Source organism: Lissotriton helveticus, chromosome 2_1 (genome assembly GCF_964261635.1).
Source record: "Lissotriton helveticus chromosome 2_1, aLisHel1.1, whole genome shotgun sequence".
In the NCBI taxonomy this organism is placed as follows: Eukaryota; Metazoa; Chordata; class Amphibia; order Caudata; family Salamandridae; genus Lissotriton; species Lissotriton helveticus.
The window spans coordinates 1,990,001,847-1,990,027,057 of record NC_136059.1 but is presented as its reverse complement, the minus strand read 5'-3'; the positions used below and the strand labels follow the sequence as shown (position 1 = coordinate 1,990,027,057).

The following is a 25,211-nucleotide window of genomic DNA, read 5'->3' as shown; positions in this document are numbered from 1 at the left end:
TTTACACTTTTCGTTACTGAACGCGAAGGTACAGCATTATCTGTCCTCACACAAGATCAAGCAGGTCAATACAAGCCCTGTGCTTATTTTTCGAGCACATTAGATCCAGTCGCCCAGGCGTTGCCTGCGTGCCTCAAGTCAGTTGCAGCCACAGCACTAGCTATCAGACAAAGTGATTCTATAGTTTTAGGACATTCCCTGACAGTACAAGTTCCACATTCAGTAGAAGTTCTTTTAAACCGAACACAAACTCAGCACTTGACAATTGCACGTTTAACAGGTTATGAATTGACACTGTTCCAGCCACACATAGAAATTAGACGCTGCAACGTCCTGAATCCTGCTACACTGTTACCATCAGTTAGTTCAAATCCAGACACACATGATTGTGTGGAAGTAGTTAACATTACGACAAAGCCAAGACAAGACCTGACAGACATTCCGTTACCAGATCCTGACCTGACACTTTATGTGGATGGTTCATGTATGAGAACTAGTACAGGAGAACTAGTCGCCGCGTATGCAGTGACTACTGACACTGAAGTTATTGAAACACACCGTATTGATACCCTGTCCGCTCAAGCAGCAGAGCTAGTCGCTCTGACACAAGCCTGTATACATGCCAAGAACCTGAAGGTTAATGTTTACACAGATTCACGTTACGCATTCGGAGTTGTACACGACTTCGGAGTGCTCTGGCAGGAGAGAGGTTTTATGACTTCTCATGGAACCAAGATTCAGCATGGTCTCCTTATTCAAGCCCTGTTAGATGCCATACATTTACCGACATCTATTGCTATCATGAAGTGCAAAGCACATACGAAAGTCACTGACATTATTTCCCAAGGTAATGATTTAGCAGACCGCACAGCCAAGCTTACAGCACAGACTCCAGACATTCCAGTTAATCAGACACAGACACATACTCCAGATCCGATTACATGCATGACAGTTAAGGACCCTACTCAAGATGTCATAGATATCCAGTTACATGCTACTCCCGATGAAATCAAGAAATGGTCTGTACAAGGAGGGGTCCAGACAGATCAAGGATGGTTAACGAAGGGTAGAGCCACATGGTTTCTCCCCGATTCTATGGTTCAAGTCATTATCAATACCGCACATAGTCCAGCACATTTAGGAGAAAAAGCTATGTTAGACAGTATCCAGAACATTTGGTTCAACAAGCATTTACGAGCTGAAGCCAAGCAGAAAGTCCGTACCTGTATGATATGTTGTCAGTTTAATCCAGGTAAAAGTGTCCCGGTGGAACAAGGTGGTTTCCAGCCCCCTGACCACCCTTTTGAGGTCCTCCAGATGGATTATATTCAAATGGAGCGATGTCGAGGTTTCAAGTATGTCCTTGTAGTTGTATGCGCCTTGTCCAGATGGACAGAAGCATATCCAGTCCCAGATTACACAGCCGCGACCACTGCCAAGCAGTTGGTTCGTGAATTCTTCCCTAGATATGGACTCCCTAGAGTCGTATATTCTGATAACGGCCAGCCATTCTCATCTGAACTCATGAAACACGTTTCCCTTTTGTTAGGGTACCAGTGGAAGTTCCATTGTGTACGCCATCCAGAAGCAGCTGGACTAGTCGAAAGGCATAATCAGACTCTGAAAATCCGTATAGCAAAAGTCTGTAAAGACAAGGGTGTGGACTGGTTAGTAGCTTTGCCAGTCGCTCTGTTTTACATGCGCATGGTCGCACATTCCAGATCAGGTCTGTCCCCGTATGAGGTCGTTTTCGGCCGCCCCCCTAATATGTGGGGTACTCCTAGACCCCGAAGTATTACCGATGTTTCATGTAATATGCTGACAGATTACCTAGCTTCCTTGATGTCTGCCCTCAACTCATGTCGTTCACAGGTTGCCGCCGCATTTCCAGACAATACCGAGGTGGCACCGCACGAGATCGTTCCAGGCTCCCTAGTGATGATCAGAAATTTTGACAGATCAAGTCCGCTGGAACCACGTTGGAAGGAGCCACGTCAGGTCCTCTTGACCACCCGGACTGCCGTCAAGTTGGAAGGCAGGAAGGGGTGGGTCCACCTTTCTCATGTAAAACTTTTCAAAGGATCGAAACCAGTCTTCAAAAACATTTCCAAGAACATTTCCCAGGATTCGAAGGATTGCCAGAACATTGTTTTAAAGGACTGTCCCGCACAAGACATTATTACAACCCCTCCCTTGTTAGAGAAAACTCCGCAACAGGAGTATAAGTTAAAGCTCAGGTCTAATAAGTCAGCCAGTTTGATTGTATAAGTCCTCCCCTAGGTGAAACGGTTAGACTGTTTCTGGCATGTATAAAATAGACCCCCATAGTGAGAGAGTCAGTCAAAGCTCAATCAAATGTATCGTTTTTCTGAGTTTCATATTATTCATCAGCATAATGATTTCCTGCACCAGCTATGCTTTCTATCTGTGTTTTTCAGTTCCTCATGTAAATATGTCTGCTCATGCTACAGTAGAGCACACGTTTAGTGATCTGCCTCCTCACGAATATTCATACCGCCTCGCCATGCGTAATAACACATTTATCCGTATGTTACATTATTCACACCAGACCAGCAATGCCACTAATTGTTGGGTGTGTGGTCGACTCCCCCCTTTCCAGACACCGAAGGGAGTTCTGCCACTCTTTCCTTATCCATTCTCACACAATGGTTCGTGTGGAGCATGGTCCACGTTAACGTCATCCTCAACAGATATGTCTTTTCTTAACAGTACATGTTTCCCAGACAAGCAAGGTTTCCCCCACAGAACAGGTTTAGATTTAGAAAATGAAGTATATAATTTAGGAAATTATTCGTCGAATTTCATGGTTCTGAATGTTCAGTCTGATACTACTCCAGACTCACCCGCTATTTCAGTACTACCAGTCAAAGGCGAATTATGTGTCCGTAGTTATGGTTCTGTACATATAGGTCATAGTGAATGTACTACTGTTATCCAGTATAGTGACAGTGGGAAATCTATTTTCAAAGCTTCACGTCATTCTTATTTTATTTGTGGTCAAACTGCATATGTCCGTCTGCCCCTCGATTGGGAGGGAACCTGTTACATTGCTTTCCTACTGCCACCTGTTTTTCTAGCCCCACCTGACTATCATAGGAATTCTTTCTTAGTACACACTAGACACAAGAGAAACCTCCCGATTGTCGATTATACTGAAACCGCCGCAGAGCAATTCATTGATATAGATAAAGGTGTTTTCCCTTATTTAGGCACAGTTGTAAATAGTAAGCTAATCCGTAGGTTAACAAGAACCCTTGAAGCAGTAGTAGATGAGACTGCCTCTGCTCTAGGTAACTTAACTGAAGAGCAATCCTTTATGAGAATTGTCGTTTTACAGAATCGTCTCGTCCTTGACGTCATACTGGCCGATAGGGGCGGGGCCTGTAGAGTTCTCGGATCCAGTTGTTGTATTTTCATTCCTAATAACGCGCCGTCTGTTTATTCAGCTATAACCAGACTCCATAAAATTGCCCATCTGTTACACCAAGATCTAGGCACCTGGACATGGTCCGGTTGGTTCTGGAATATAATTTCCGCATGGGGATGGAAAGTCCTGTCCTTTTTAGGTATTGCAGTAGCGATCATATTTAGCTGCTGCCTCTGTATACAATGTGGCCCTGCGATTTGCAGCATGTGTGCTACCTCTTGTATTCCCAGTCCCAAGCCCCGTTCTAAATCTCGTTCCAAGACAATTCGAGACGAGCAAATGGTACTGTATGAAATGATAGACGGTATCATGAATATTGATGTTTCCTGATGGAAACGTAGTGACAAGGAGGGAATGTGGAAAAGTAAATTTTGCCATGTTCTGTGTCCCTACGCCTCATCCATCATATGTTATGTGTGCATGACCAATATGCATATGTTATTCCCCATTCCTGATTAATGACGCAATTCCAGTTGTGTCCACCTCTGGTATGTTAGTTTCCAGTCCTCGTGAATACTACGAATATCAGGCCTATGTAAAGTAATGTTGCCACGTTTCTCAGTGTGCACGTTATTCAATTATAAAGTCCCCGTTTCCAGGCCTCAAAAGGGCCCGGACCACAGATTCAGCTCCTGTCTCCTGAAAGCCTCGCTGAGGAGCGATACAGCCCCCACCTGTATCCTCGACCCTTCACTCACTTCCTGCCTTGCAGTGCCCGGTGCACCCCGGCTCTGCCTCTGAGTCTGCCAAAAGTATGTTATAGTTCCAGTTATCAGTTCAGTCCTCCTCCTCTGCATTCCTAAGCTACTGAACTGCATCAATAGTTTCCGTCATTGTCTAGCCTTCTCGTCTCCACGTTGGAGAAATACTGTATTTAATGGTCATTTAATATTCTTCACGCACTACATGTAGAATAATGCATGGTCCAGTCTTAGAATCAAGTTAGCTTTTCCCCTCATGACTTCTAGTTTATATCAACATGTTCCCTAAACAGTAGATACCAGATAGGGTTTAGGTACATGTCGCTCCGACCCTCCAGACTCTAGTCTCTGCTCCTAGCACAGAGTTCGTAGCCCCCAGCTTCTCCTAGTAACACGTCATTGCCAGTTTTCGCGCACCATTAGGTTAGAGGTCCCGGCTCCTTAGGTAGCCCCCTCCAAAGTTTCCGCCCATTCATGACATATTCTGTTACGTTTTGCATCACATGTCTAAGTAAACTCCCAGTTACACCTCTTTTTACTGTTATCTCTCGCGACTGCTACGCGTCACGCCTTCTACTCCACCTACTGTTACGCCCACTGCAATGTAATGCTATGTGTTTGCGCTATGTATATAAGTCAATGTTTTGTTATTAAATGTTAGCGCGCTCATCCCAGACCTAGCCCCAGCAGCTGCTGGGCCTCTTTTCCCCTGCTGGGCCCCAGTTGTCCTGCTGGGCCCTGTCATTCTGTTCCTATGCAGGTTGTCCTGATCCTGTCCTTATGCTGTAATAAACCTGCAGAAACTCCTACTACCTCGAATCTTGACTCTTATTTATTGAGCTATCTGTTATGCTATAAGTCTAGTCAAAAATAGGGTATTATTTATTTATTTACCACACAGCAAATAACGGCGTGGGGCGTCGCGGGGGGTGGGTCATCAGTAGCAAACTGTTGTGCGAATAGTTCCAAGGCAGCAGAACGATGGCACCAAGGTGATGTCCAGTAAGTTGCCGCACTGGTTTTGGTATCCTACAATGCTGCTCCGAATAACGGCGTGGAGCGCCCCGGGGGAGGCGGCGTGAACGGGCCTCTCCAGGTGGAGTCTCGTCTGTTGTAGTGGGGCGCCCCTTTACCGTTTCAGTTGCCATTCCGTCCGCTTTTGGTCCACTGTGTCAAAATCCGCCATTCAGCTGAGTTGCGCCCACTCTTGCGGTGCAGCGATAGGCGGCTGTCACAGGACTCTCAAAATGGCGGCAGGCTGTTTCCTTTTTGGGCCTGGTCCACTGAAATGGCCCTGGGACACCTTGGAAATCGGACGCTTGTCTGCTAGGTCTTGGACCCCATTCTCGAAAGCGTCCCCTCCGCCTTGAGAATTCATCAAAAGTTTTGGGGGCCCCGACTCCTGCAGGCTTCTGGTGGGGAGCGGCTGCCATGATTGCTCGCGGAATGACCACGACGGAGCTACGAGATGGTGGTGCTCTCATGGTGACGCCAGCTTCAGTCTGAAACATCCAGAAACAAGGTGGGGCTTTCATCGTTTGGGGGAAAAAAAAAGTTTTCATCCAATGAAAAGTGTTGTTTTTAGGTCATATGATCAAGCCTTCCATCATTAGGAAACCAAAAGTAAAATGAACCAATGAAAAGTTTTATAAACAAGTCACATGACCTGTTATGCGGCATAGGGTATAAAATGCGGAGAAAATACGTTGGCACGTGAGGCGGCGTCAGTAGCGGACCGATGTGCGAATAGGTCGAAGGCAACACAACGCGCCAAGATCCGGATGGCATCGAGGTGGTGTCATAGTTGAGAGTTCTGAGCAGCGGTTGTAACACTGTCTGAAGCTTATTTGCAGCTGCTGCAGCTTCACTACGCGCCAAGATCCGGATGGCACCGAGGTGGTGTGTAGGAAGTTGCCGCACTGGTGTGGCCATCCTACAATGCTGAAAGTCGGCGTGGGGCGCCCCGTTGGCCTGTGAGTTTGCGTCAGTAGCGGACCGATGTGCGAATAGGCCGAAGGCAGCACAACGCGCCAAGATCCGGATGGCACCGAGGTGGTGTCTAGTAAGTTGTCGCACTTCTGTGGCCATCCTACAATGTTGAAAGTCGGCGTGGGGCGCCCCGTTGGCCTGTGAGATGGTGTCAGTAGCGGACTGATGTGTGAATGGGGCCAAAGGCAGCGCAACAATATTTTCTACTATATTTCCGGTGTAGAAGAGACCACAAGGCGCTGAGATGCCAAGATCCGGATGGCACCGAGGTGGTGTGTAGCAAGTTGCCGCACTGGTGTGGCCATCCTACAATGCTGAAAGTCGGCGTGGGGCGCCCCGTTGGCCTGTGAGATGGCGTCAGTAGCGGACCGATGTGCGAATAGGCCGAAGGCAGCACAACAATATTTTCTGACTGACACCACAAGGCGCTGAGATGCCAAGATCCGGATGGCACCGAGGTGATGTCTAAGTTGCGGACTGATGTGCGAATGGGGCCAAAGGCAGCGTAACAATATTTTTTGTATGGAAGATACCACTAGGCGTTGAGATGCCAAGATTCGGATGGCACTGAGGTGATGTCTAGCAAGTTGGTGTGGTCGTCCTACAATGCTGAAACTCGGCGTGGGTCACCCCATTAGCCTGTGAGATGGCGTCAGTAGCGGACCGATGTGCGAATAGGCCGAAGGCAGCACAACGCGCCAAGATCCGGATGTCACCGTGGTGGTTTCATAGTTGAGAGGCACTTCATCTGCAGTGGGGCGCCGAGATCCGGATGGCACCGAGGTGATGTCTAGCAAGTTGCTGTACTGGTGTGGTCATCCTACAATGCTGAAACTCGGCGTGGGTCGCCCCATTAGCCTGTGAGATGGCGTCAGTAGCGGACCGATGTGCGAATAGGCCGAAGGCAGCACAACGCGCCAAGATCCGGATGTCACCGTGGTGGTTTCATAGTTGAGAGGCACTTCATCTGCAGTGGGGCGCCGAGATCCGGATGGCACCGAGGTGATGTCTAGCAAGTTGCTGTACTGGTGTGGTCATCCTACAATGCTGAAACTCGGCGTGGGTCGCCCCATTAGCCTGTGAGATGGCGTCAGTAGCGGACCGATGTGCGAATAGGCCGAAGGCAGCACAACGCGCCAAGATCCGGATGTCACCGTGGTGGTTTCATAGTTGAGAGGCACTTCATCTGCAGTGGGGCGCCGAGATCCGGATGGCACCGAGGTGATGTCTAGCAAGTTGCTGTACTTGTGTGGTCATCCTACAATGCTGAAACTCGGCGTGGGTCGCCCCATTAGCCTGTGAGATGGCGTCAGTAGCGGACCGATGTGCGAATAGGCCGAAGGCAGCACAACGCGCCAAGATCCGGATGTCACCGTGGTGGTTTCATAGTTGAGAGGCACTTCATCTGCAGTGGGGCGCCGAGATCCGGATGGCACCGAGGTGATGTCTAGCAAGTTGCTGTACTTGTGTGGTCATCCTACAATGCTGAAACTCGGCGTGGGTCGCCCCATTAGCCTGTGAGATAGCTGTTCTTTGGATTTGGGCCTGGCTCGTCTGCTGTAGTGGGGCGCCCCTTTACCGTTTCAGTTGCCATTCAGCTGAGTTTCGGCTGCTCTTGATGCTACAGCGACAGGCGGCTGCAACAGGACTCTCAAAATGGCGGCCTGTTCTTTGGATTTGGGCCTGGTCCACTAAAATGGCCCTGGGACACCTTAGAACTCGGACGCTCGATTTTTTTTTCCTTTCCTGTACATGCAAAAAAAGGTAAATGCCCGGTACGTTACACGCTTCATCTGCCACGATGAACTCTCCAGAGGAACCGAAAAAAAATATAGTTGTGGTAACTATACCATGCATCGTCATATGGAGAGGTGGCACCAATTAATTATAGTGCTGCATAAAAGAGAGATTTGGAGGAGAACCCCTGACCTGCTAGTACATTCATCAAAGTGGCACTGAGAGCTTCAGAGGCAAGGGAAACGGTCCCAAATATTTAGAAGAACTTTGGAAAGATTAAAATGACATGTTTAGATTGTGGCAAATTAATTTCATGTGGACAGATGAGTGTTACTCTAATAAATACAGCATATGAACATCATCATAGTCGATGGTTGGTAGAGACATTTTGACTATATCCTGGACCTGCCCGTCCTCGCCCAAAATGGCGCCAGAATAAATGGGACTCGTAACTCCTTGTTGTGTACTGGTTGCAGAACCTTGAAATCACGAGATACGTATGCAGTTTTGAAGCAAATGGCGGGCGGGGACGAGAATTGATTGAATATTTCGACATCCCTATTGATATTAAGTTCTGATGTGTTATTGATTACTGTACTGTTGAAAGTTCGAATTAACGTCACCCATGGTACTTGCCCGCAAATGTCTAGATAATTTTATTGTAACTGTGGAGGGTCAATGATTCTGGTGCTATTGGACTTATCCGCTGCCTTCGATACGGTGTCTCACGATTTGCTTCTCTGTCGGCTGAGAGAGATAGGACTGGGAGGTACAGCCCTGTCCTGGATGGCGAGCTTTCTTTCGGGTCGCTCTCAGGAAGTCCGATTGGGCTCCCATAAATCCATCGCTAGGGAGCTCACCAGGGGTGTGCCACAGGGCTCATGCCTAAGCCCCACATTGTTTAATGTGTACGTGGCCCCCCTGGCTGACTTGGTGAGATCCTTTGGGTTTATACCGGTGTCCTACGCCGACGACACCCAACTTCTGTTCCCTTTTAAGACCTTTTCTCCTGCTTTACAAAGAACTTTCGCAGAAGGCATGAGGGCAGTCTCCAGATGGATGACAAATAACTGCTTACAGTGCAACGTGACCAAAACAGAGGTTGTACTCTATGGGGAAGCAGTAACACTATGGTCCAATGAGTGGTGGCCGCTTGAACTAGGACCTGCCCCTATTCCCAAACAGACCATAAGAAATCTGGGAGTGCTGTTTGATCAGTCTCTGACCTTTAAAGAACACGTCAACCAGGTTGCTGGCACCTGTTTCGGGGTCATTTCTTTGCTGAGAAGGGTGTTTCCTTTTCTCCCAGATCACCACAGAAAGACCTTGGTCCAGGCTCTGATCGTTAGTAGACTGGACTACTGTAATGGCCTTCTTTTGTCAGCTAATGAAGGCCAATTTAACAAACTTCAGGTGGTCCAGAATACGGCCGCGAGGTTAGTCATGAATGCTCCATCTAGGACCCCCTCCCGGCCACTACTGACAGAACTTCACTGGCTGCCAGTGCGACTGCGGACCAAATTCAAAATCCTGTGTACAATTCACAAGTGCCTGATGGGGAAAGGACCGAAATTTCTCACCTCAGCCTTCCTCCCTTATGTTCCTGGACGTTCACTACGATCAAGCAACCTCCAGCTCCTTAAGGTTCCAAAAATTAAAAAAACTCGGCAAGGAGGCAGGGCCTTAGCGTACACAGGGCCTGTTCTTTGGAACACCCTGCCCCTCGCATTAAAACTTAGTACTGATCACCTGTCTTTCCGAAAAACCCTGAAAACGTACCTTTTTTCCAGCATCTAATTCACTCCCCTCCCATCACTCACTATAAATGTCTATGGGCAGAGTAGCTGGTCTCCTTTGTATGGCAAAGCGCGGAGATACCCCTTCGGGGGTCTATTCAGGCGCTATAGAAGCATATAAATAAATAAATAAACTGGCCCTGTCGTATTTTAATTATAAAATGTACGTCCACCGATTCCGTAACTGTTAGACACCTTAGTTCTTGCAACGTAATGGCCCGCCCGTTACGTTCCTCTACAGTGTAAATGTCTATTCATCATATACGATTACAGTTTGCTCCGTGGCCGGCCCACGTGGTTATAGGCTCGTATTTGTATAATGAAATTTTCACAATAAAGGTTTTTAAAAGAAAACATGGTAGTAGTATATACATTGGTAAAGTTTTTAATAATAGTCACTGTTTTAGAATCATTAAAAGGCAAGTGAAATAAAGCAGACCAATTACATGAAGGGTAAAAGGTATAATACGAAGGAACGCAGTAAAGATAAATGGTCAAGGGCTGTTGTGTTTTCTATTCCTGCAACATAAAGTGATCGATAAGAATCTCATATTCAGGCGTATCGGCGACTAAGACAGCAGGTCGACCCTCTTTTGCTCAACGGCTCCGTCATGGGACGAAGAAACGCTCTTTTTCTCGAAAAAAGAATATATTTTACTTGCAGGACAGTTGTAAAATTTCCGGGAAAGTACATTAGCCTGGAACATTATAACATATATTTAAGAAAAAATAATGTTCGGAAGTAATGAAAAGCGTAATTTTTAGGTCATATGACCAAGCCTTTCATCATTACAATAAGAAAAGTAAAATGAACCAATGAAAAGTTTTATTAACAAGTCACATGACTTGTTATGCTTACGTTACGCGCTGCGCGCCCCGGATGACTTCCGGATGCGCTAACGCGGCGAGTCATATGACGCATTACGCGACAACGCAGGTACAGAATATAGTCAAAATGTCTCCACCAACCAGCGGTCGGAACACAACCCCTTTCAGCAGGCTAAATAGTTCTGTTAAATGACAACAGAAGGGACAGGCAACAAGAACCATCAGTCAAAGAGGGGAGGGCTAGTTCTTCTCTACCGGGTTACATTGGGGCGCTACCGGAACTGATCGAATTGGTAGTCTACAGTGTTTCTGGATGTTTCAGACTGAAGCTGGGGTTAGCATGAGAGCAGCACCATTTCGTAGCTCCGTCGTGGTCATTCCGCAACCAATCATGGCAGCCGTTCTTTATCGTTATTTTGGGCGGGGTGGGTGGCGGAGCCGAGCTGTTTTGCAGCCATCATTGTGTGGAGTTCAGTTCATCTCACTAGTTTTGTATTTGTCATGAGGGGTTGTTCCTAATGTTTCTATTTTAGCGAGGTCAAAAAGAGATCCCATTAGTGGCCTACTGATTTTGCTCGATTCCTTTTCTTTTTTTTTACACGATTTTTCGTTATCTGCAAAGACTAAACAGAGTATTGCGACTCTGTGTTTGTTTGTAAATAGAGAATGAACCAAAGAGAACTAATTCTAAAACAGTAAATACTTGGATAACAATGAATCAAATGGAGAGAGAAGCAGGCACGACGGATTACAATGGGGGCAAAGACCTGCGTTAACTACCTTTCACTATCTGCAAAGAGAGAGTACTCCTAATAGAAATGAGGGGGGGGGGGCACCATTCAAAGCAGATCAGTGTGCATAAACACGAAAATGTTTTCACTTACCACGTACTTGACATTCGACAGCTTATGATATTTGCTATTAAAAAACCATTGAAATTCACTGAAAAAACCATAGGTTATAGACCATATGTAGTTAGGAATTAGCATTTACAAAACCTTGAAAATTCACTGAAAAAACCATAGGTTATAGACCATATATAGTTAGGAATTAGCATTTAAAAAACCTTATTTTACTCACACAAAACCATTGAAATTCCATATATAGTTAGTTGCACTAACTATATATCGCGCACCTGCAATCCACTGCTGATGATGTCACATATTACATCATTCATGACATGGTCAGTGACATCACTGATGACATCACTGATGACATCTCAAATGACATCACTGATGACATCACTGATGACAACATCCAGTGACTGTATGTTTCTGTAAAGTTAAAATGTGTCTTACATATTGAAGAATGAGTGGAAGTATAAGTGTCTGGACAAAGGATTTAGTAGGTGCATGACTGAATGCATGAGTGAGTGATTAAATGTGTCTCACTGAGTGCATGGGTTAGTGACTAAAGTGTCTTAATTTGTGCATCATTATGTCTGTTCTGTAAACTGCTGCATGTTTTGATCAGTACCTATATGATTAACTATATGGGTTACTGATTGATTGTCCAAGTATTTGTATGGGAGACTGAGTGTGTGTGTGGCTGGCTGGGAGGTGTGTGACTCTGTGCAGATCAATGTGTACTTGTATCAATGATTGTATAACAAGGTAAGTATGTGTTAGTATATGTTTGAAAATGTAAGGTGCTCTATGTTTAACTGTATAGACAAGAAAATGGAAGTGTCATTGATTCTTTACAGGACTGACTAGGTGTGTGAGTAACTCCATGGATGAGTGGCAGACTGTGAGTGTCTGTATAGGTGTATGAGTGCATATGATAGTGTTGTAAAGATGAGTGATTGTATGTATGAATGATAGTATGGGTGAATGAGTGAAGGTGTGTGTAGACGTAGGAATCAGTGAGTGCGTATGTAGTAACTAGTATTGGTGTGTCAATGGTTTCAAAAATTATATTCTGTATTTAACACTGGGTGAAACAGAGGTTATATTAAAATGTGAGGAGATGCATTGTATTGTCACATGAATGATATCATCAGTGATGTGGTCATTGATGTCAAATGAGATGTCATCAGTGATGTCATCAGTGATGTCATTTGAGATGTCATCAGTGATGTCATCAGTGATGTCACTGACCATGTCATGAATGATGTAATATGTGACATCATCAGCAGTGGATTGCAGGTGCGCGATATATAGTTAGTGCAACTAACTATATATGGAATTTCAATGGTTTTGTGTGAGTAAAATAAGGTTTTTTAAATGCTAATTCCTAACTATATATGGTCTATAACCTATGGTTTTTTCAGTGAATATATATATATATATATATATATATATATATATTTTCACTAAAAAAACATAGGTTTTACACACGTTATAGTTAGGAAGTAGCATTTACAAAACCTATGAAATTCACTGAAAAAACCATAGGTTTGACACCAGTTATAGTTAGCTGGAAATTTTACTGATATAAAACCAATGAAATTCCACGTTATAGTTAGTTGGACTCACTATAACTTGCGCGTGTAATGCACTGCTGATGACATCACATATTACATCACTCATGACATCACTCATGACACCATCCAGTGAATGTGTGTCTTTCTGAATAAATATTAGTGAGTAATGTTTAAAATTTTAAATATATGTATTAGTGTTTCACTTTGTGTATAAGTAGCTGCATGGGTTGGTGAGTAGGTACATGTGTATGTACATGGGTTATTAGATGTTTTATTAGTATCAGTATGAGTGTTTATTGTTTAGTGTGGGAATTACTTACAACATTGATGCATGAGTGACAGACTTTTTTTGTATGTATTTTGAAGACTACATATGTGCAGGACTGTATGGTTGAATAGTGTGTATATGTGTATGTTAGTGAGTAAATGACTGTCTCACTAGTGTTTTAAACAGTAACTACATATGTTTTAATCTAGAATATGTGAATATTGATGCATATAAGTGAGTGTATGTGAGAGTAAGAGATTGTAAGAGTTCCTGTTTACATAAGTATGTGTTTCGAAAAGTGATTCTTTAAGAGAATAAATATGTGTAATTTTCAATAGAAGTAAGGTGGTAGTGTATGTATTGCTCTGTATGCGAAAAAATGGATGTTCAATAGTTTATTTGCATGTGTGAGTATGTGTGTGAGTAACTTTTGGATGACTGTCGGTGTGTAACAGGAAGTATAGGTGTATCACTTCACATGATGAGTGAGTATATGTATGAGTGACTATATAGAACTGTTGGTGAATGAGTGGGTGTGTATATAGATGGTGGAATTACTGAATTGGTTGTAACTGGTATGGATATCTTTTTTTTGGAAAATTTTAGTTTCTTTTTTCTTTTTTTGAATGTTTTTCAAGGGTTACATTACACTGAAAGGAGATCTGTTACTCTGTCACAAGGATGGTGTCATCAATGATGTCATGAGTGATGTCACTGACCATGTCATGAGTGATGTAACATGTGATGTCATCAGCAGTGCCTTACACGCGCAAGTTATAGTGAGTCCAACTAACTACAACGTGGAATTTCATTGGTTTTATATCAGTAAAATTTCCAGCTAACTATAACTGGTGTCAAACCTATGGTTTTTTCAGTGAATTTCATAGGTTTTGTAAATGCTACTTCCTAACTATAACGTGTGTAAAACCTATGGTTTTTTCAGTGAATTTCATTGGTTTTTAAAATGCTAATTCAGAAATATCTTGTGTATGCAACCTATACTTTTGTCAATAGAGTTCTGGCAATATTTTTTTCGGAAACAAGCCGTTTTCTTAACTGTTCAAGTTGCATAGAGACTCCTTGTAAAGCGATACAGAATTAGAAAGTCTGTACCTTGCCTTTTTTTGAACGCATTAAAATTTGTCTGTAAATAAAAATAGCCTTTCTAAACTTTCGTGCGCGACCCGGTGTGCGCACTCTCGGCAACAGTTCTCAATAAAATGGATATCGCATTTCCAGGCTTTCGTGCGCGACCTAGTGCGCGCACCAGCCTATATATTTCGTGAAAACTTTGCAATTTTAACTTATTGAATTTCTTCATAGACCCATCAAAGAACTTATAGTACGTCAAAGAGACTAAACCTAGGCTTCTTTTTTATTATTATGAAAATTTTATTAAATGGAGCCGAATGTCTTTTTAAACTTTCGTGCGTGACTGAATGTACACACCTTCGTATTTTTAAAAAAAATATAAAAGGTTTTATAGTTTAACAATTGTATGCTTGAATCGAGCTCAGAAGATATATAAAATCCGGATGTGTTTGGATTTACTCCTTTTCACGTTTTGAAACTTCACTGAATTAGACCGCTACTTCCAAATGACGTACGTGACCAGATACTGTCACCGCGTACACGTCCTGAGACGCGCATATGAAGTCATGTAACTTGAAAACAACACTTCCAATTGGTTCTTAGTAGTTTCTATTCTGCAATTTACACGGAGCACTCCACCCACTTCCCTCACTATCTTTTGTACTCTCAAAAGAGAACAACGTTCAACATCTTTCGGAAGACTTTGCTGAAATGGCTGCCGTTCCGCATTCATCTTCCGAATCTGAAGGAAATGAGCGACTACCTTTAAAAAGAAAAAAGGAATCTTTTATTTGGCAATTTTTCACTTATCCTGAAGAACAAAAGAAAGTGAATGTGCCAAAAGTTACCTGCACGATATGCAAATCGGTTCTCTCAAGAGGAAATCCAACATAAAAATATTCCTTTTCCATACATACCATGGTGCGGCATGTCAAACAAGTGCACCCTGTGGAATTTGCACAGGCATCGACAAGAGCCCTGGCCACGCTATTACCATCAGAGGTGGCCAGCACATCTTCTGGTGGACGACCTGTATCTCCATCGAGTGATGTGATGGACTTGAGACCATATCTTGCAAAGGTGCACATGAAATGCAACGAGTGTGGAGAAATTCTTCTGTACGGAGAGCAGAGCCTCATTCTTATTAAACTAAAAATTGAGAGTCATAAATGCCCCGAGAAAAGATAAATTTCTTCATTTCATTTTGATCCTGTGTCACACTTGAAAATGTTGTTGCAAGTTTAAAAAATCAAAAACAACACAACACTTGTTTTAAAAAAAAAAAAAAAAAAGTTATTTTCAGAACTAACTCATTGTACCAAAAAGAGCTCCAGGAGCATATTATAAAGGGGGTTTATCTCCGCTTTTTTGGCTTTCGTTCGTGTGCGACCGTGTGCGCGCACCCGCCTATATATTTCGTGAAAACTTTGCAATTGCAACTTATTACATTTCTTCATAGACCCATCAAAGAACTTATACTACGTCAAAGAGACTAAACCTAGGCTTCTTTTTTATTATTATGAACATTTTCATTAAATGGAGCCGAATGTCTTTTTAAACTTTCGTGCGTGACCGAATGTACACACCTTGGTATTTTTAAAAAAAATATAAAAAGGTTTTATACTTTAACAATTGTATGCTTGAATCGAGCTCAGAAGATATATTAAATCCGGATGTGTTTGGATTTACTCCTTTTCACGTTTTGAAACTTCGCTGAATTAGACCGCTACTTCCAAATGACGTACGTGACCAGATACTGTCACCGAGTACACGTCCTGAGAGGCGCATGTGAAGTCATGTGACTTGAAAACAACACTTCCAATTGGTTCTTAGTAGTTTCTATTCTGCAATTTACACGGAGCACTCCACCCACTTCCCTCACTATCTTTTCTACTCTCAAAAGAGAACAACGTTCAACATCTTTCGGAAGACTCTTTTCACGCGATAATGTGAAATACTGAGATTGTTACAGGATTTTCTATCAGATATGTGTTCCCATTGATGTTGAAGCACTAACACGTGGAAAATTCCACCGATAGCAGTGATATTTTTAACGCCGAGCACCGCCGATTTTTATCGCTTAGAAGCCTTCCTATTATGAAGGTTTATCTCCTAAGTCTCTGATTCTCAAACTGTGCAACGCGGCTCCCCTGTGTGACGTAATGAGGTGCTAGGGGCGCCGCGCACACTCTAGTGTGACTAACCATCCATAAATTCCACGGACATCTCTACCCTGTTATCTGCAATTGTGAGCATCAAAAGGAGCTGTGCTACGCCCCTGTGAGAGGCCTCACTCCCACTGCTGCAACGGCTTGGCAGTCCTCCAGATGCACAGGAACAGCCCCTCCGATCCATTGAAGTTCTGTGTCGGTCTCAATACCACTTACAAAATGAAAATAAGCACTGAAGAATATTCAAGTATGTAGTACTCCTCCTGCTACAGCATACAGAATGCATTCTATTACCTATAAAAAAGTTAAACACCCACGCTACAATCATATAGAACACTTCCTCTAAAGAAGCCTGTGAATAACTTTAAAACATCACGTTAACCTTTTTTTACTCTCTCATCATTGTTAAAGATAAATATTTACAATACTATATTAAACAATGCCATGGTTGTTGCTTTTTAATTTTAAAAATCTTGCTCTCTTTCACAAACCCAATACTCATGGCTTCTTTTTCGTGACAAAAATCTTGCAATATTGTTCGAAATTGGTTCTCTTTGGGTGATTCTCTATTCACAAATAAGCACAGAGTCGCAATACTCTGTTTAGTTTTTGCAGATAGTGAAGGATAGGTAGTGCAGACTTTTGTCCCCTTTGTAACCCGTCATGCCTATCTCTGCCCCGTTTGTTGGTAGTTGGTTCAACCCGGACCGTTTATTAGAGGTAGATCGTCCGACTCCACCGGAGGACACCCCTAATAAAAAGGACATATATATAAAATGCGGACTAGCCGCTGTATCGTGCTAGCAAACTTTAACTTAAAAATCGTTAGAAAAAACAAAAGGAATCGAGCAAAATCAGTAGGCCACTGATGGGATCTCTTTTTGACCTCGCTAAAATAGAAGCATTAGGAACAACCCCTCATGAGAAATATGAAACTAGTGAGAGGAACCGAGCTCGACGCCATGATGGCTGCAAGACAGCTCGGCTCCGCCGCCCACCCCGCCCAAAATAACGACAAACCCTATGCAAATATTATAAATATATACAACACACCAGCAAAGTAACAGGGTAAAACGTTTTATTAAATAACTATTTACATGGCAGCCTGCTCCAACATCGATCCAAATGCATGACGCTGTTCCTGTCGAGGTAGCATAGCTGGCGGCCTAGGGGTGGAGGACCGTTGTGCAAATACCCCGGGGACGACACCATGCGCCAAGGCTCGTCCCCAGTACATCCAGAGGTGATGTCCGACAAGTTGTGTGGGGGGATGCCTTGCTGATGCCGCCACCCCCACCACCTTCTTGTTGCCTGATCCGGCCAGCTCAATCGATCGAGCATGAGATTCATGCACTCTGATCTCCTTGGCCTCAGTCAAGCATCAATAGTAAGATTTTCATAGGTGAGTGTAGGTTCATAGTTTTCCATCCACAGACTAAAAGCCTGGAGTGGGAGTGAAAAAACCATAACTAGGTAAGAAGGAAGGCAGAGGCTGTAGGAAGGACTCTGGATATGCTTGGTCCCTGACATGCTTCGATGTCACTGCCTTGCACAAATGGCATAATTCCTGGATGTTGGGTGCCATAGTTGAGGGTTTGACCTAAAGACACATCCTGCGGTGCCCTGGTCCAACCATCACATATACCTGCGCCAGGAGACGGCGTGGGGTGCACTGGAAGGGAGAGGCGGCGCGAACGAGCCTCCCCCACCTCCCCAGGTGGAGGTTTCTCAGCCACACCCCAGCGCTTCACTCGACAAGCTGAGTTGCGCCCGCTCCTGCGGCACATTGCCTCGCTCGGCCAGCTGAATTACGCCTGCTCTTGCTATTACAGAGTCTCACCCGCCATCCGGCTGAATTGCACCCACTCTTGCTTGCCGGTGAGAACAACTGATCTGAAGAACAGCTGCCTGCGGTGCCTCCCTGAGCCGCTTGACGGAGGCCCCCGAGGGGCGGTGTGGTGGCGCGGACTCGGAGGGGGCGCTTGGCTCCTGCCCCCTCCCCAAGTCTTGTTGCCCTGGTATGGCCTGAGATCGCCCCCAACATAGGCGGCCAGGCTCCCGGGGTCAGGCGGAACTTGTTGCCTTTTGATGCCTCTTCCATTCTGGACCTTGTCCCACAATCCGTTTGACCTAAAGACACGTCCTGCGGTGCCCAGGTCCAACCATCACATATACCTGCGCCAGGAGACGGCGTGGGGTGCACTGGAAGGGAGAGGCGGCGCGAACGAGCCTCCCCCACCTCCCCAGGTGGAGGTTTCTCAGGTACACCCCAGCGCTTCACTTGACAAGCTGAGTTGCGCCCGCTCCTGCGGCACAGTGCCTCGCTCGGCCAGCTGAATTACGCCTGCTCTTGCTATTACAGCGTCTCACCCGCCATCCGGCTGAATTGCACCCACTCTTGCGATACAGCGACAGGCGGCTGCCACGGAGCTCAGGAAATGGCGGTCGGCTCCACAGACTTGGGCCTGGCCTGCAAGGATGGCTCTGGGCAACCCTGGAACTCGGACGCTTGACTGCTAGGGCATGGGCCCCATTCCCAAAAGCGTCCCCTCAGCCTTGAAGATTCTACAAGAGTCACCGGGGCCCCCGACTCCCGCAGAGTTCCGGTGGGGAGCGACTGCCATGATTGCTCGCGGAATGGCCACGACGTAGCCACGGGGTGCTCTCATGCTGACGCCAGCTTCAGTCTGAAACATCCAGAAACACTGTAGACTACCAATTCGATCAGTTCCGGTGGAGCCCCAACGACGTATCACGTTGTTGCGTAATGCGTCATATGACGCGCCGCGTTAGCGCACCCGGAAGTGCTCCGGTGCGCGAGGCGCGAAGCGCAGCTTCCCGGAAGCAATCCGGGGCGCGGCGCGGAGCGGGTAACGTAAGCATACCAGGTCATGTGACTTGTTAATAAAACTTTTCATTGGTTCATTTCACTTTTGGGTTCCTAATGATGTAAGGCTAGGTCATGTGACCTAAAAATAACACTTTTCATTGGTTTAGAACTATTTTTTGTCCCAAATAATGAAAACCCCTTCTTGTTTCCTCTTGGCTCCTGCCCCCTCCCCAAGTCTCGCTTGGCCAGCTGAGTTTCACCCACTCTTGCGGCCTACGACATGGAGAGGCCGGGGCGTTATGGATCAGTATGGGCAAATATACACTTGGGGATTCACAAGCAACAACAAGCCTTTGTATTTGGGGCTCTAAATCAACAACAGTGACAGAGAACAGAAGCGAACTAAGCACTCAGGGGTTATGTTTAAACGTAACATCATCTCCCCAGAGGTACATCACCTTACACAGACATGCACTCTGATCTCCTTGGCCTCAGTCAAGCATCAATAGTAAGATTTTCATAGGTGAGTGTAGGTTCATGGTTTTCCATCCACAGACTAAAAGCCTGGAGTGGGAGTGAAAAAACCATAACTAGGTAAGAAGGAAGGCAGAAACAGAATCTTCCTCTGCAACATCAGGCTCTGCATCCGTACTTACTTATAAATGCAGAAAAAACTCAATTAACACAAGGGCTCTTTTCAGAGCCACCTTATATCAAAGCACTCAAACTTCTGATTTATCTCCATTTTCACACTCTTGTAAATAGGTGTGCGCGCCCGAGTGCGCGCACCCCGCAACTTAAAAAAAAAATATATATATATATATTTTCGCCTTTAAGGGCCTTACTGCACACCCTGAGAAAACCTACGCAGCAAAACAATCTCTACCTTCTCCCCTTTCCATGTTCCAACGCTTTGAAATGAACAATATATTTACTCGCAGTGACAAAATGGCGGTCAACACTTCCTGATTTCCTTCGAATCGAACGTTAAAAGACGTCACGCAGCAAAAAAAAAATTCCGCTCGCGCGCAGCCGCTTGAGTGCGCGCACCCGTCCGCGCGTATAGATATATAATTGACTTTAACTTTAATTTTCTCAGCAACTACTGAACGGATTTACACCATTCCAAAAAAAGCGTAATCTGCGAGCCGGACTCTACATTTTTGCCAAATTTCTTATAAATCCATTCAGCCGTTCGACCTGTAGCCGTGTCTAAACGTCCTATGGAAAATAACATGGAGAAAACACGTTTTGGGACCCCCCTTTTATCTCAGCCCCCACTTCACCAATCCCCCCCAAACTTTCAGGGAAGGAGCGCAGCGGACCGAGCCATCTTCTTTGAGAAATTCGCAAAGATTCATCCACCAGGGCCAAAGTTAATCCAAATAGAATGTTGAGGATTTCCTATGGAAACTAGGTCCTAACTATAACTACCTACTGGTGACCGCCAGTAGGTAATACACATTTATTTAACACAGGTCATGTGTAATATGGTTCCCCTATGTGTGTCTATGTGTACCTACACACACACACGCGCATACACACACACATGCGCATACACACACACGCGCGCCCATACACACATGCGCATACACACACACACGCGCGCATACACACACGCACACCCACCCCTATCTTCAGGTGTGTTGTGGAATCCTCTTCCCCTGCAGGGAAACATAAAAAATTTAATAACTAACATTTCTTATTGATTACATTTTTGGTTTACCTGACGCAGAGAACTGTCAGCATCCAGAAAGACTCTTCCCAACTGGGCCCGGGTACACCATCTGCGCATAGTGGCAGTAAATGGTGGGGAAGAGTGACATTGAGTGTGAAATGAAACTCTAGATCAGAGGCTGTCACCAGGGTCAGCTCACGGATTACCCACGATGAAGTGAAATCTGGAATAAACCTAGAAGAGTAAAAGACAATAAACATGTATTTATCTACAGACGTTTGCAGCACTATTTACAGGAAACATAGGAAGAATATGAGAAAATGTTCCAAGAAACATCAATGTAGGAATGTAGGATCTGCTTTCATGGTTACCCCTACTTTTTGCTGGTGTTAATCTGTTTTAGGACTAACCTGACTGGGATCCTGCTAATAAGGACCCCAGTCACTGTGCTTCCTCCCTAAATTCGTCATGGTAAGTACTTTGGTACCTCCACCATTTTCTACTGGTCTACCCATGTAAGTCCCTGGCATATGGTACTAAAGTACCCAGGGCATAGGTACACCTATGAGAGACCACTCAAACTGATTACAGGCCTGCCATTGCAGCCTGTGTGAGTTGGTGCAAGCACCACTTATGACAGATATAAGTTTCCTTGTATCTGAGGTCAATGCACTTAAAACCTATAAGTCACCCCTTCGGCAGGCCTTTCAATCCTGAAGGCAGGGTGCTGGGATATAAGTGTAAGAGTGCCTTGCATGAGCAGAGCACCCTCTACAAACCCCAGATTCAATTCTCCAGGCTTTGTAAGTGCAGACAGCCATTTTCATACATCAAGATGCCATGTGTAATTACGCGAGGGCTAACTATATATTGACTGCGCCGAACCAGGGCATGTTTGGTATCAAACATGTTGCAATCATACCTCAACACCATTATCGGTGTTGGAGATATGATTACATGCACAAGGGGGACTCCTACCGGAACCCCTGTGCTCCCGGTAACAGCCTTCTAGGGTCTGCCAGCAATTTAGTACTGCTGCCGACCCCAGACATGTTTCTGCCCTACTGCTGCTGAGCTGAGCTCGAACAAGGGAAGGTAGAACAATTGGTTTCCTGCCACAGGGAGGTGTGACCACCTCCTAGACAGTGTATTTGGGTGGGGTTGGGTTACTTGCCAGCACCACCAGAGTGCTTCGAAGGTAATATTTGGTGCCATCCTTGCATACTCTAGTTGGAACCAGTTTAGGGAGCCCTTGGCACCTGATTGGACGCGAAACTGGACAAAGGACATGGGGGTATCCTATCCTCTGTCCAGCCACTCCTCTGGGAGGGACCCTTGAATCGTTCCAACCCTTTCCCTATGATACTTAGGGGCTTACCTGTGGGTGGCTCTTCAGATTTGTCGTGGGACAAAATTCAAACCCGAAACCATTTCAACTTCAACCGTCTGGGCACCTTGGACTTCGCCTGGAATCGAGACTGCACCAAGGAAGACTCCTGCTGCTCCTGGTCTCGCTGTTCTGCAACTCTTCGACATCTGTGCATTATCCAGGGTACTCTCCAGGCCGGAGAACATCAAAGGCACCTGAAAGAATCTCCGTTAGAGGGAAGGAGCCACTCCGTCACATCAGCAGGCACCGCAACGAAGCTGACCAGTCTGCTGCTCCTGACGTCCCACATACTCTGAAATGCTCAGCAACACAGGTGGCAGCTCTGCAACTCCCGAGGCCTGACCTGTCTTCTCAGCAAGTTTGAGGCCAGTATCCCTCGTCTGAACTCCCTGTGCACAGCGTCGACTTGCCTCTGCCAAGCCTTGTTGGCTTTGTACTCCAGAGACCTTCGTGCTACAAGAAGCTCCAGCCTCCAGCATCTCTTCCTTCCAAAATCTTCGTCCTCACTGCATCTTCTGCACCGTGGACCTGCACCTTTGGTGAGCTGCTAGAGGTCCTCTTTTACTCCTGTGCTTTTGGCCTGTGGGTCCTCTTGAGGGTCTTTTTTGGCTTCAGTGAGCTCTCCTATATGCTCTGGGTCTGCTCTGACTCTCCTGCAATTGTGGAGTCTTTTGGACCTTGCTGTTCAATGTTGTACCTTTTTCGTTCACCACATCCGTTGCAGCTGCCAAGGCTTATTGGTGCTCCCACTGGACCAACCCTCTGGTTCTTGACTTCTGACATGGGACAGCTCGTGAACGGCTCCTGATCTTCAACAGCGTTGCTTGGTCCTCACAGCTGCAGCGTCAAGGTAACTGTCATCACTCCTCCATCTTCCGTCATCGATGGTCATTAGTGTTCCGTGCCTGCTGGTCACCTCCGAGTGGCATAGACTTTGTCCCCTCTGTCTGTTTCCGACGTCGTCACTTCGCACCTATACACCCGATCCATAGGTGGATTGACTGTCCAACTTCTGTCTTCTACAGGGAAGGGTTGTTTTCCCTGAAAACTGCAATGGCGACTTTCCCCATTGACTTGCATTGAGTACGCGCTGTGCTTCCACTCTGTACACGGCCTCCATGGGGTTCCTGGGTACTTACCTCGGGTGGTTCTGGTGTCCCCATCTCTTCTAAGTTTCCTGGGCCAAGTCCTGACTTCGGCCGCAGTTTGCATTGCACTTCTGTAGTATATGGTTAGGTCTAGCCCTGGAGACCACTGTGTATTTGTGCTTACTTACCGGTTTACAGTCAAAATATTGTGTGTATATTGTGTTGATATTTCCAGGTAGGCGATATACCAATGTGTTAGTGAGTGTGTGTAATACACCTATTTTTAGAACTACACTTTTTTGTTTAACCTATATTATTAGTTATGTTAAACAAACTGCTTAACACTCCTTCTGGACTTAGTCTGAAGGCTGCTCTCCAGAGCTACCACTTAGAGTGCTTTCTACAGTTGTCTAAGATCACTAAAATCACCATAAGGGTTGCCTGGATTAGACCAAGGTACTTCACTTAAGTAAAAGTGCACCATATTCTAAGCCAGCCTCCTACAGTCAAGCTCTAGAAATTCCACAGATTAAGGAAAGTTGCCAACTGTTGTAGATGGGTTTGGTCACTGTTTTCTATAAGGAGTCACCAATGCTTATTTGTTTATTTATTTGTTTGTTTATAGAGCGCCAGAATCGACCCCCGAAGGGGTATCTCTGCGCTTTACACGTTCACAGTGAGAGTGAGCCTAACAACTAAGAGTCGGGGGAAACAGATAGGTCTTGAGCTGTTTCCTAAAAAGAAGGTGTTCCGTGCATTGTTTTAATTGGGCAGGAAGCCTATTCCAGTGGCAAGGGCCCAAGTAGGATAGGGCCTTCCCACCTTGCCTGGCTCGTTTAATTCTGGGCACCGTAAGAAGATGTTTTCCTGATGAACGGAGGGACCGCTGAGGGACATAAGGAATGAATTTATCCACCAAATAACTCGGGCCTGGATTGAAAAGGGCCTTATGAATAATACAGCACACCTTGAAATGTACCCGCTTCCGAATCGGAAGCCAATGGAGTGAGGCAAGCAGAGGCTGAGAGGCCGTCCTTGGGGGCGCGTTTAGAATCAAACGAGCAGCCGTATTCTGGACGACCTGTAATCTATCGCCTGGATTAGGCGGACAGCAGAAGTATGTTGCAATAATCCAGGCGACTTAATACAAGTGCCTGGGTTAGCATCTTCCTAGAGGAGCCCGGAAGCAAGGGGAGTATACGGCGTAATAGGCCCAACACGTGGTAACATGAGCCAGCTGTGTGGGTGGCATGCTCTTTCATGGTGAGAATCTGTTCAAGGCGAACACCTAGATTTTTTACACAGGTTTTAGGTGCCGGGGGAGAACCGAAATCTGAAGGCCACCAATCGGGGGACCACAATAGTCGGGCTTCCCCGAAAAGCATTATTTCGGTTTTCCCCACATTGCACTGTAGAAAATTATTCCTCATCCATTGAGAGATGTTTCTCATCCCCTTAGAGAAGGCGGCCTGTACTGAGGGGGTAAACTTAGCGAAAGGAAAGAGCAGTTGGGTATCGTCTGCATAGGAAACAGGGATAAACCCACTGTTCCTCAATAGCTTGGCCAAGGGAGCCACATAGATATTAAACAAAGCAGGGCTCAAACAGGAACCCTGTGGGACTCCCTTGGACAACTCTGTTGCGGCAGAACGATAAGGTCAGAGATTAACCGCCTGAGAGCGAGAGGATAGAAAACTCGTCAGCCACTGAAAGGCCGAGTCTCTGATTTCAACCTCTACCAATCTCCTGAGCAGGATACCATGTGACACC

At 45.5% G+C, this 25,211-nt stretch overlaps 1 protein-coding gene across 1 annotated transcript in view; it reads right to left on the bottom strand.

The window, feature by feature from the left end:
* The window catches only part of TMEM131L (transmembrane 131 like), a 673,742-nt gene that overhangs the window by 156,498 nt on the left and 492,033 nt on the right, over window positions 1-25,211 (bottom strand). The window contains exon 23 of the mRNA XM_078676947.1: window positions 21,012-21,197. Within this exon, the coding sequence (XP_078533073.1) occupies window positions 21,012-21,197 (186 nt within the window). The remainder of the gene's footprint in view (window positions 1-21,011; window positions 21,198-25,211) is intronic.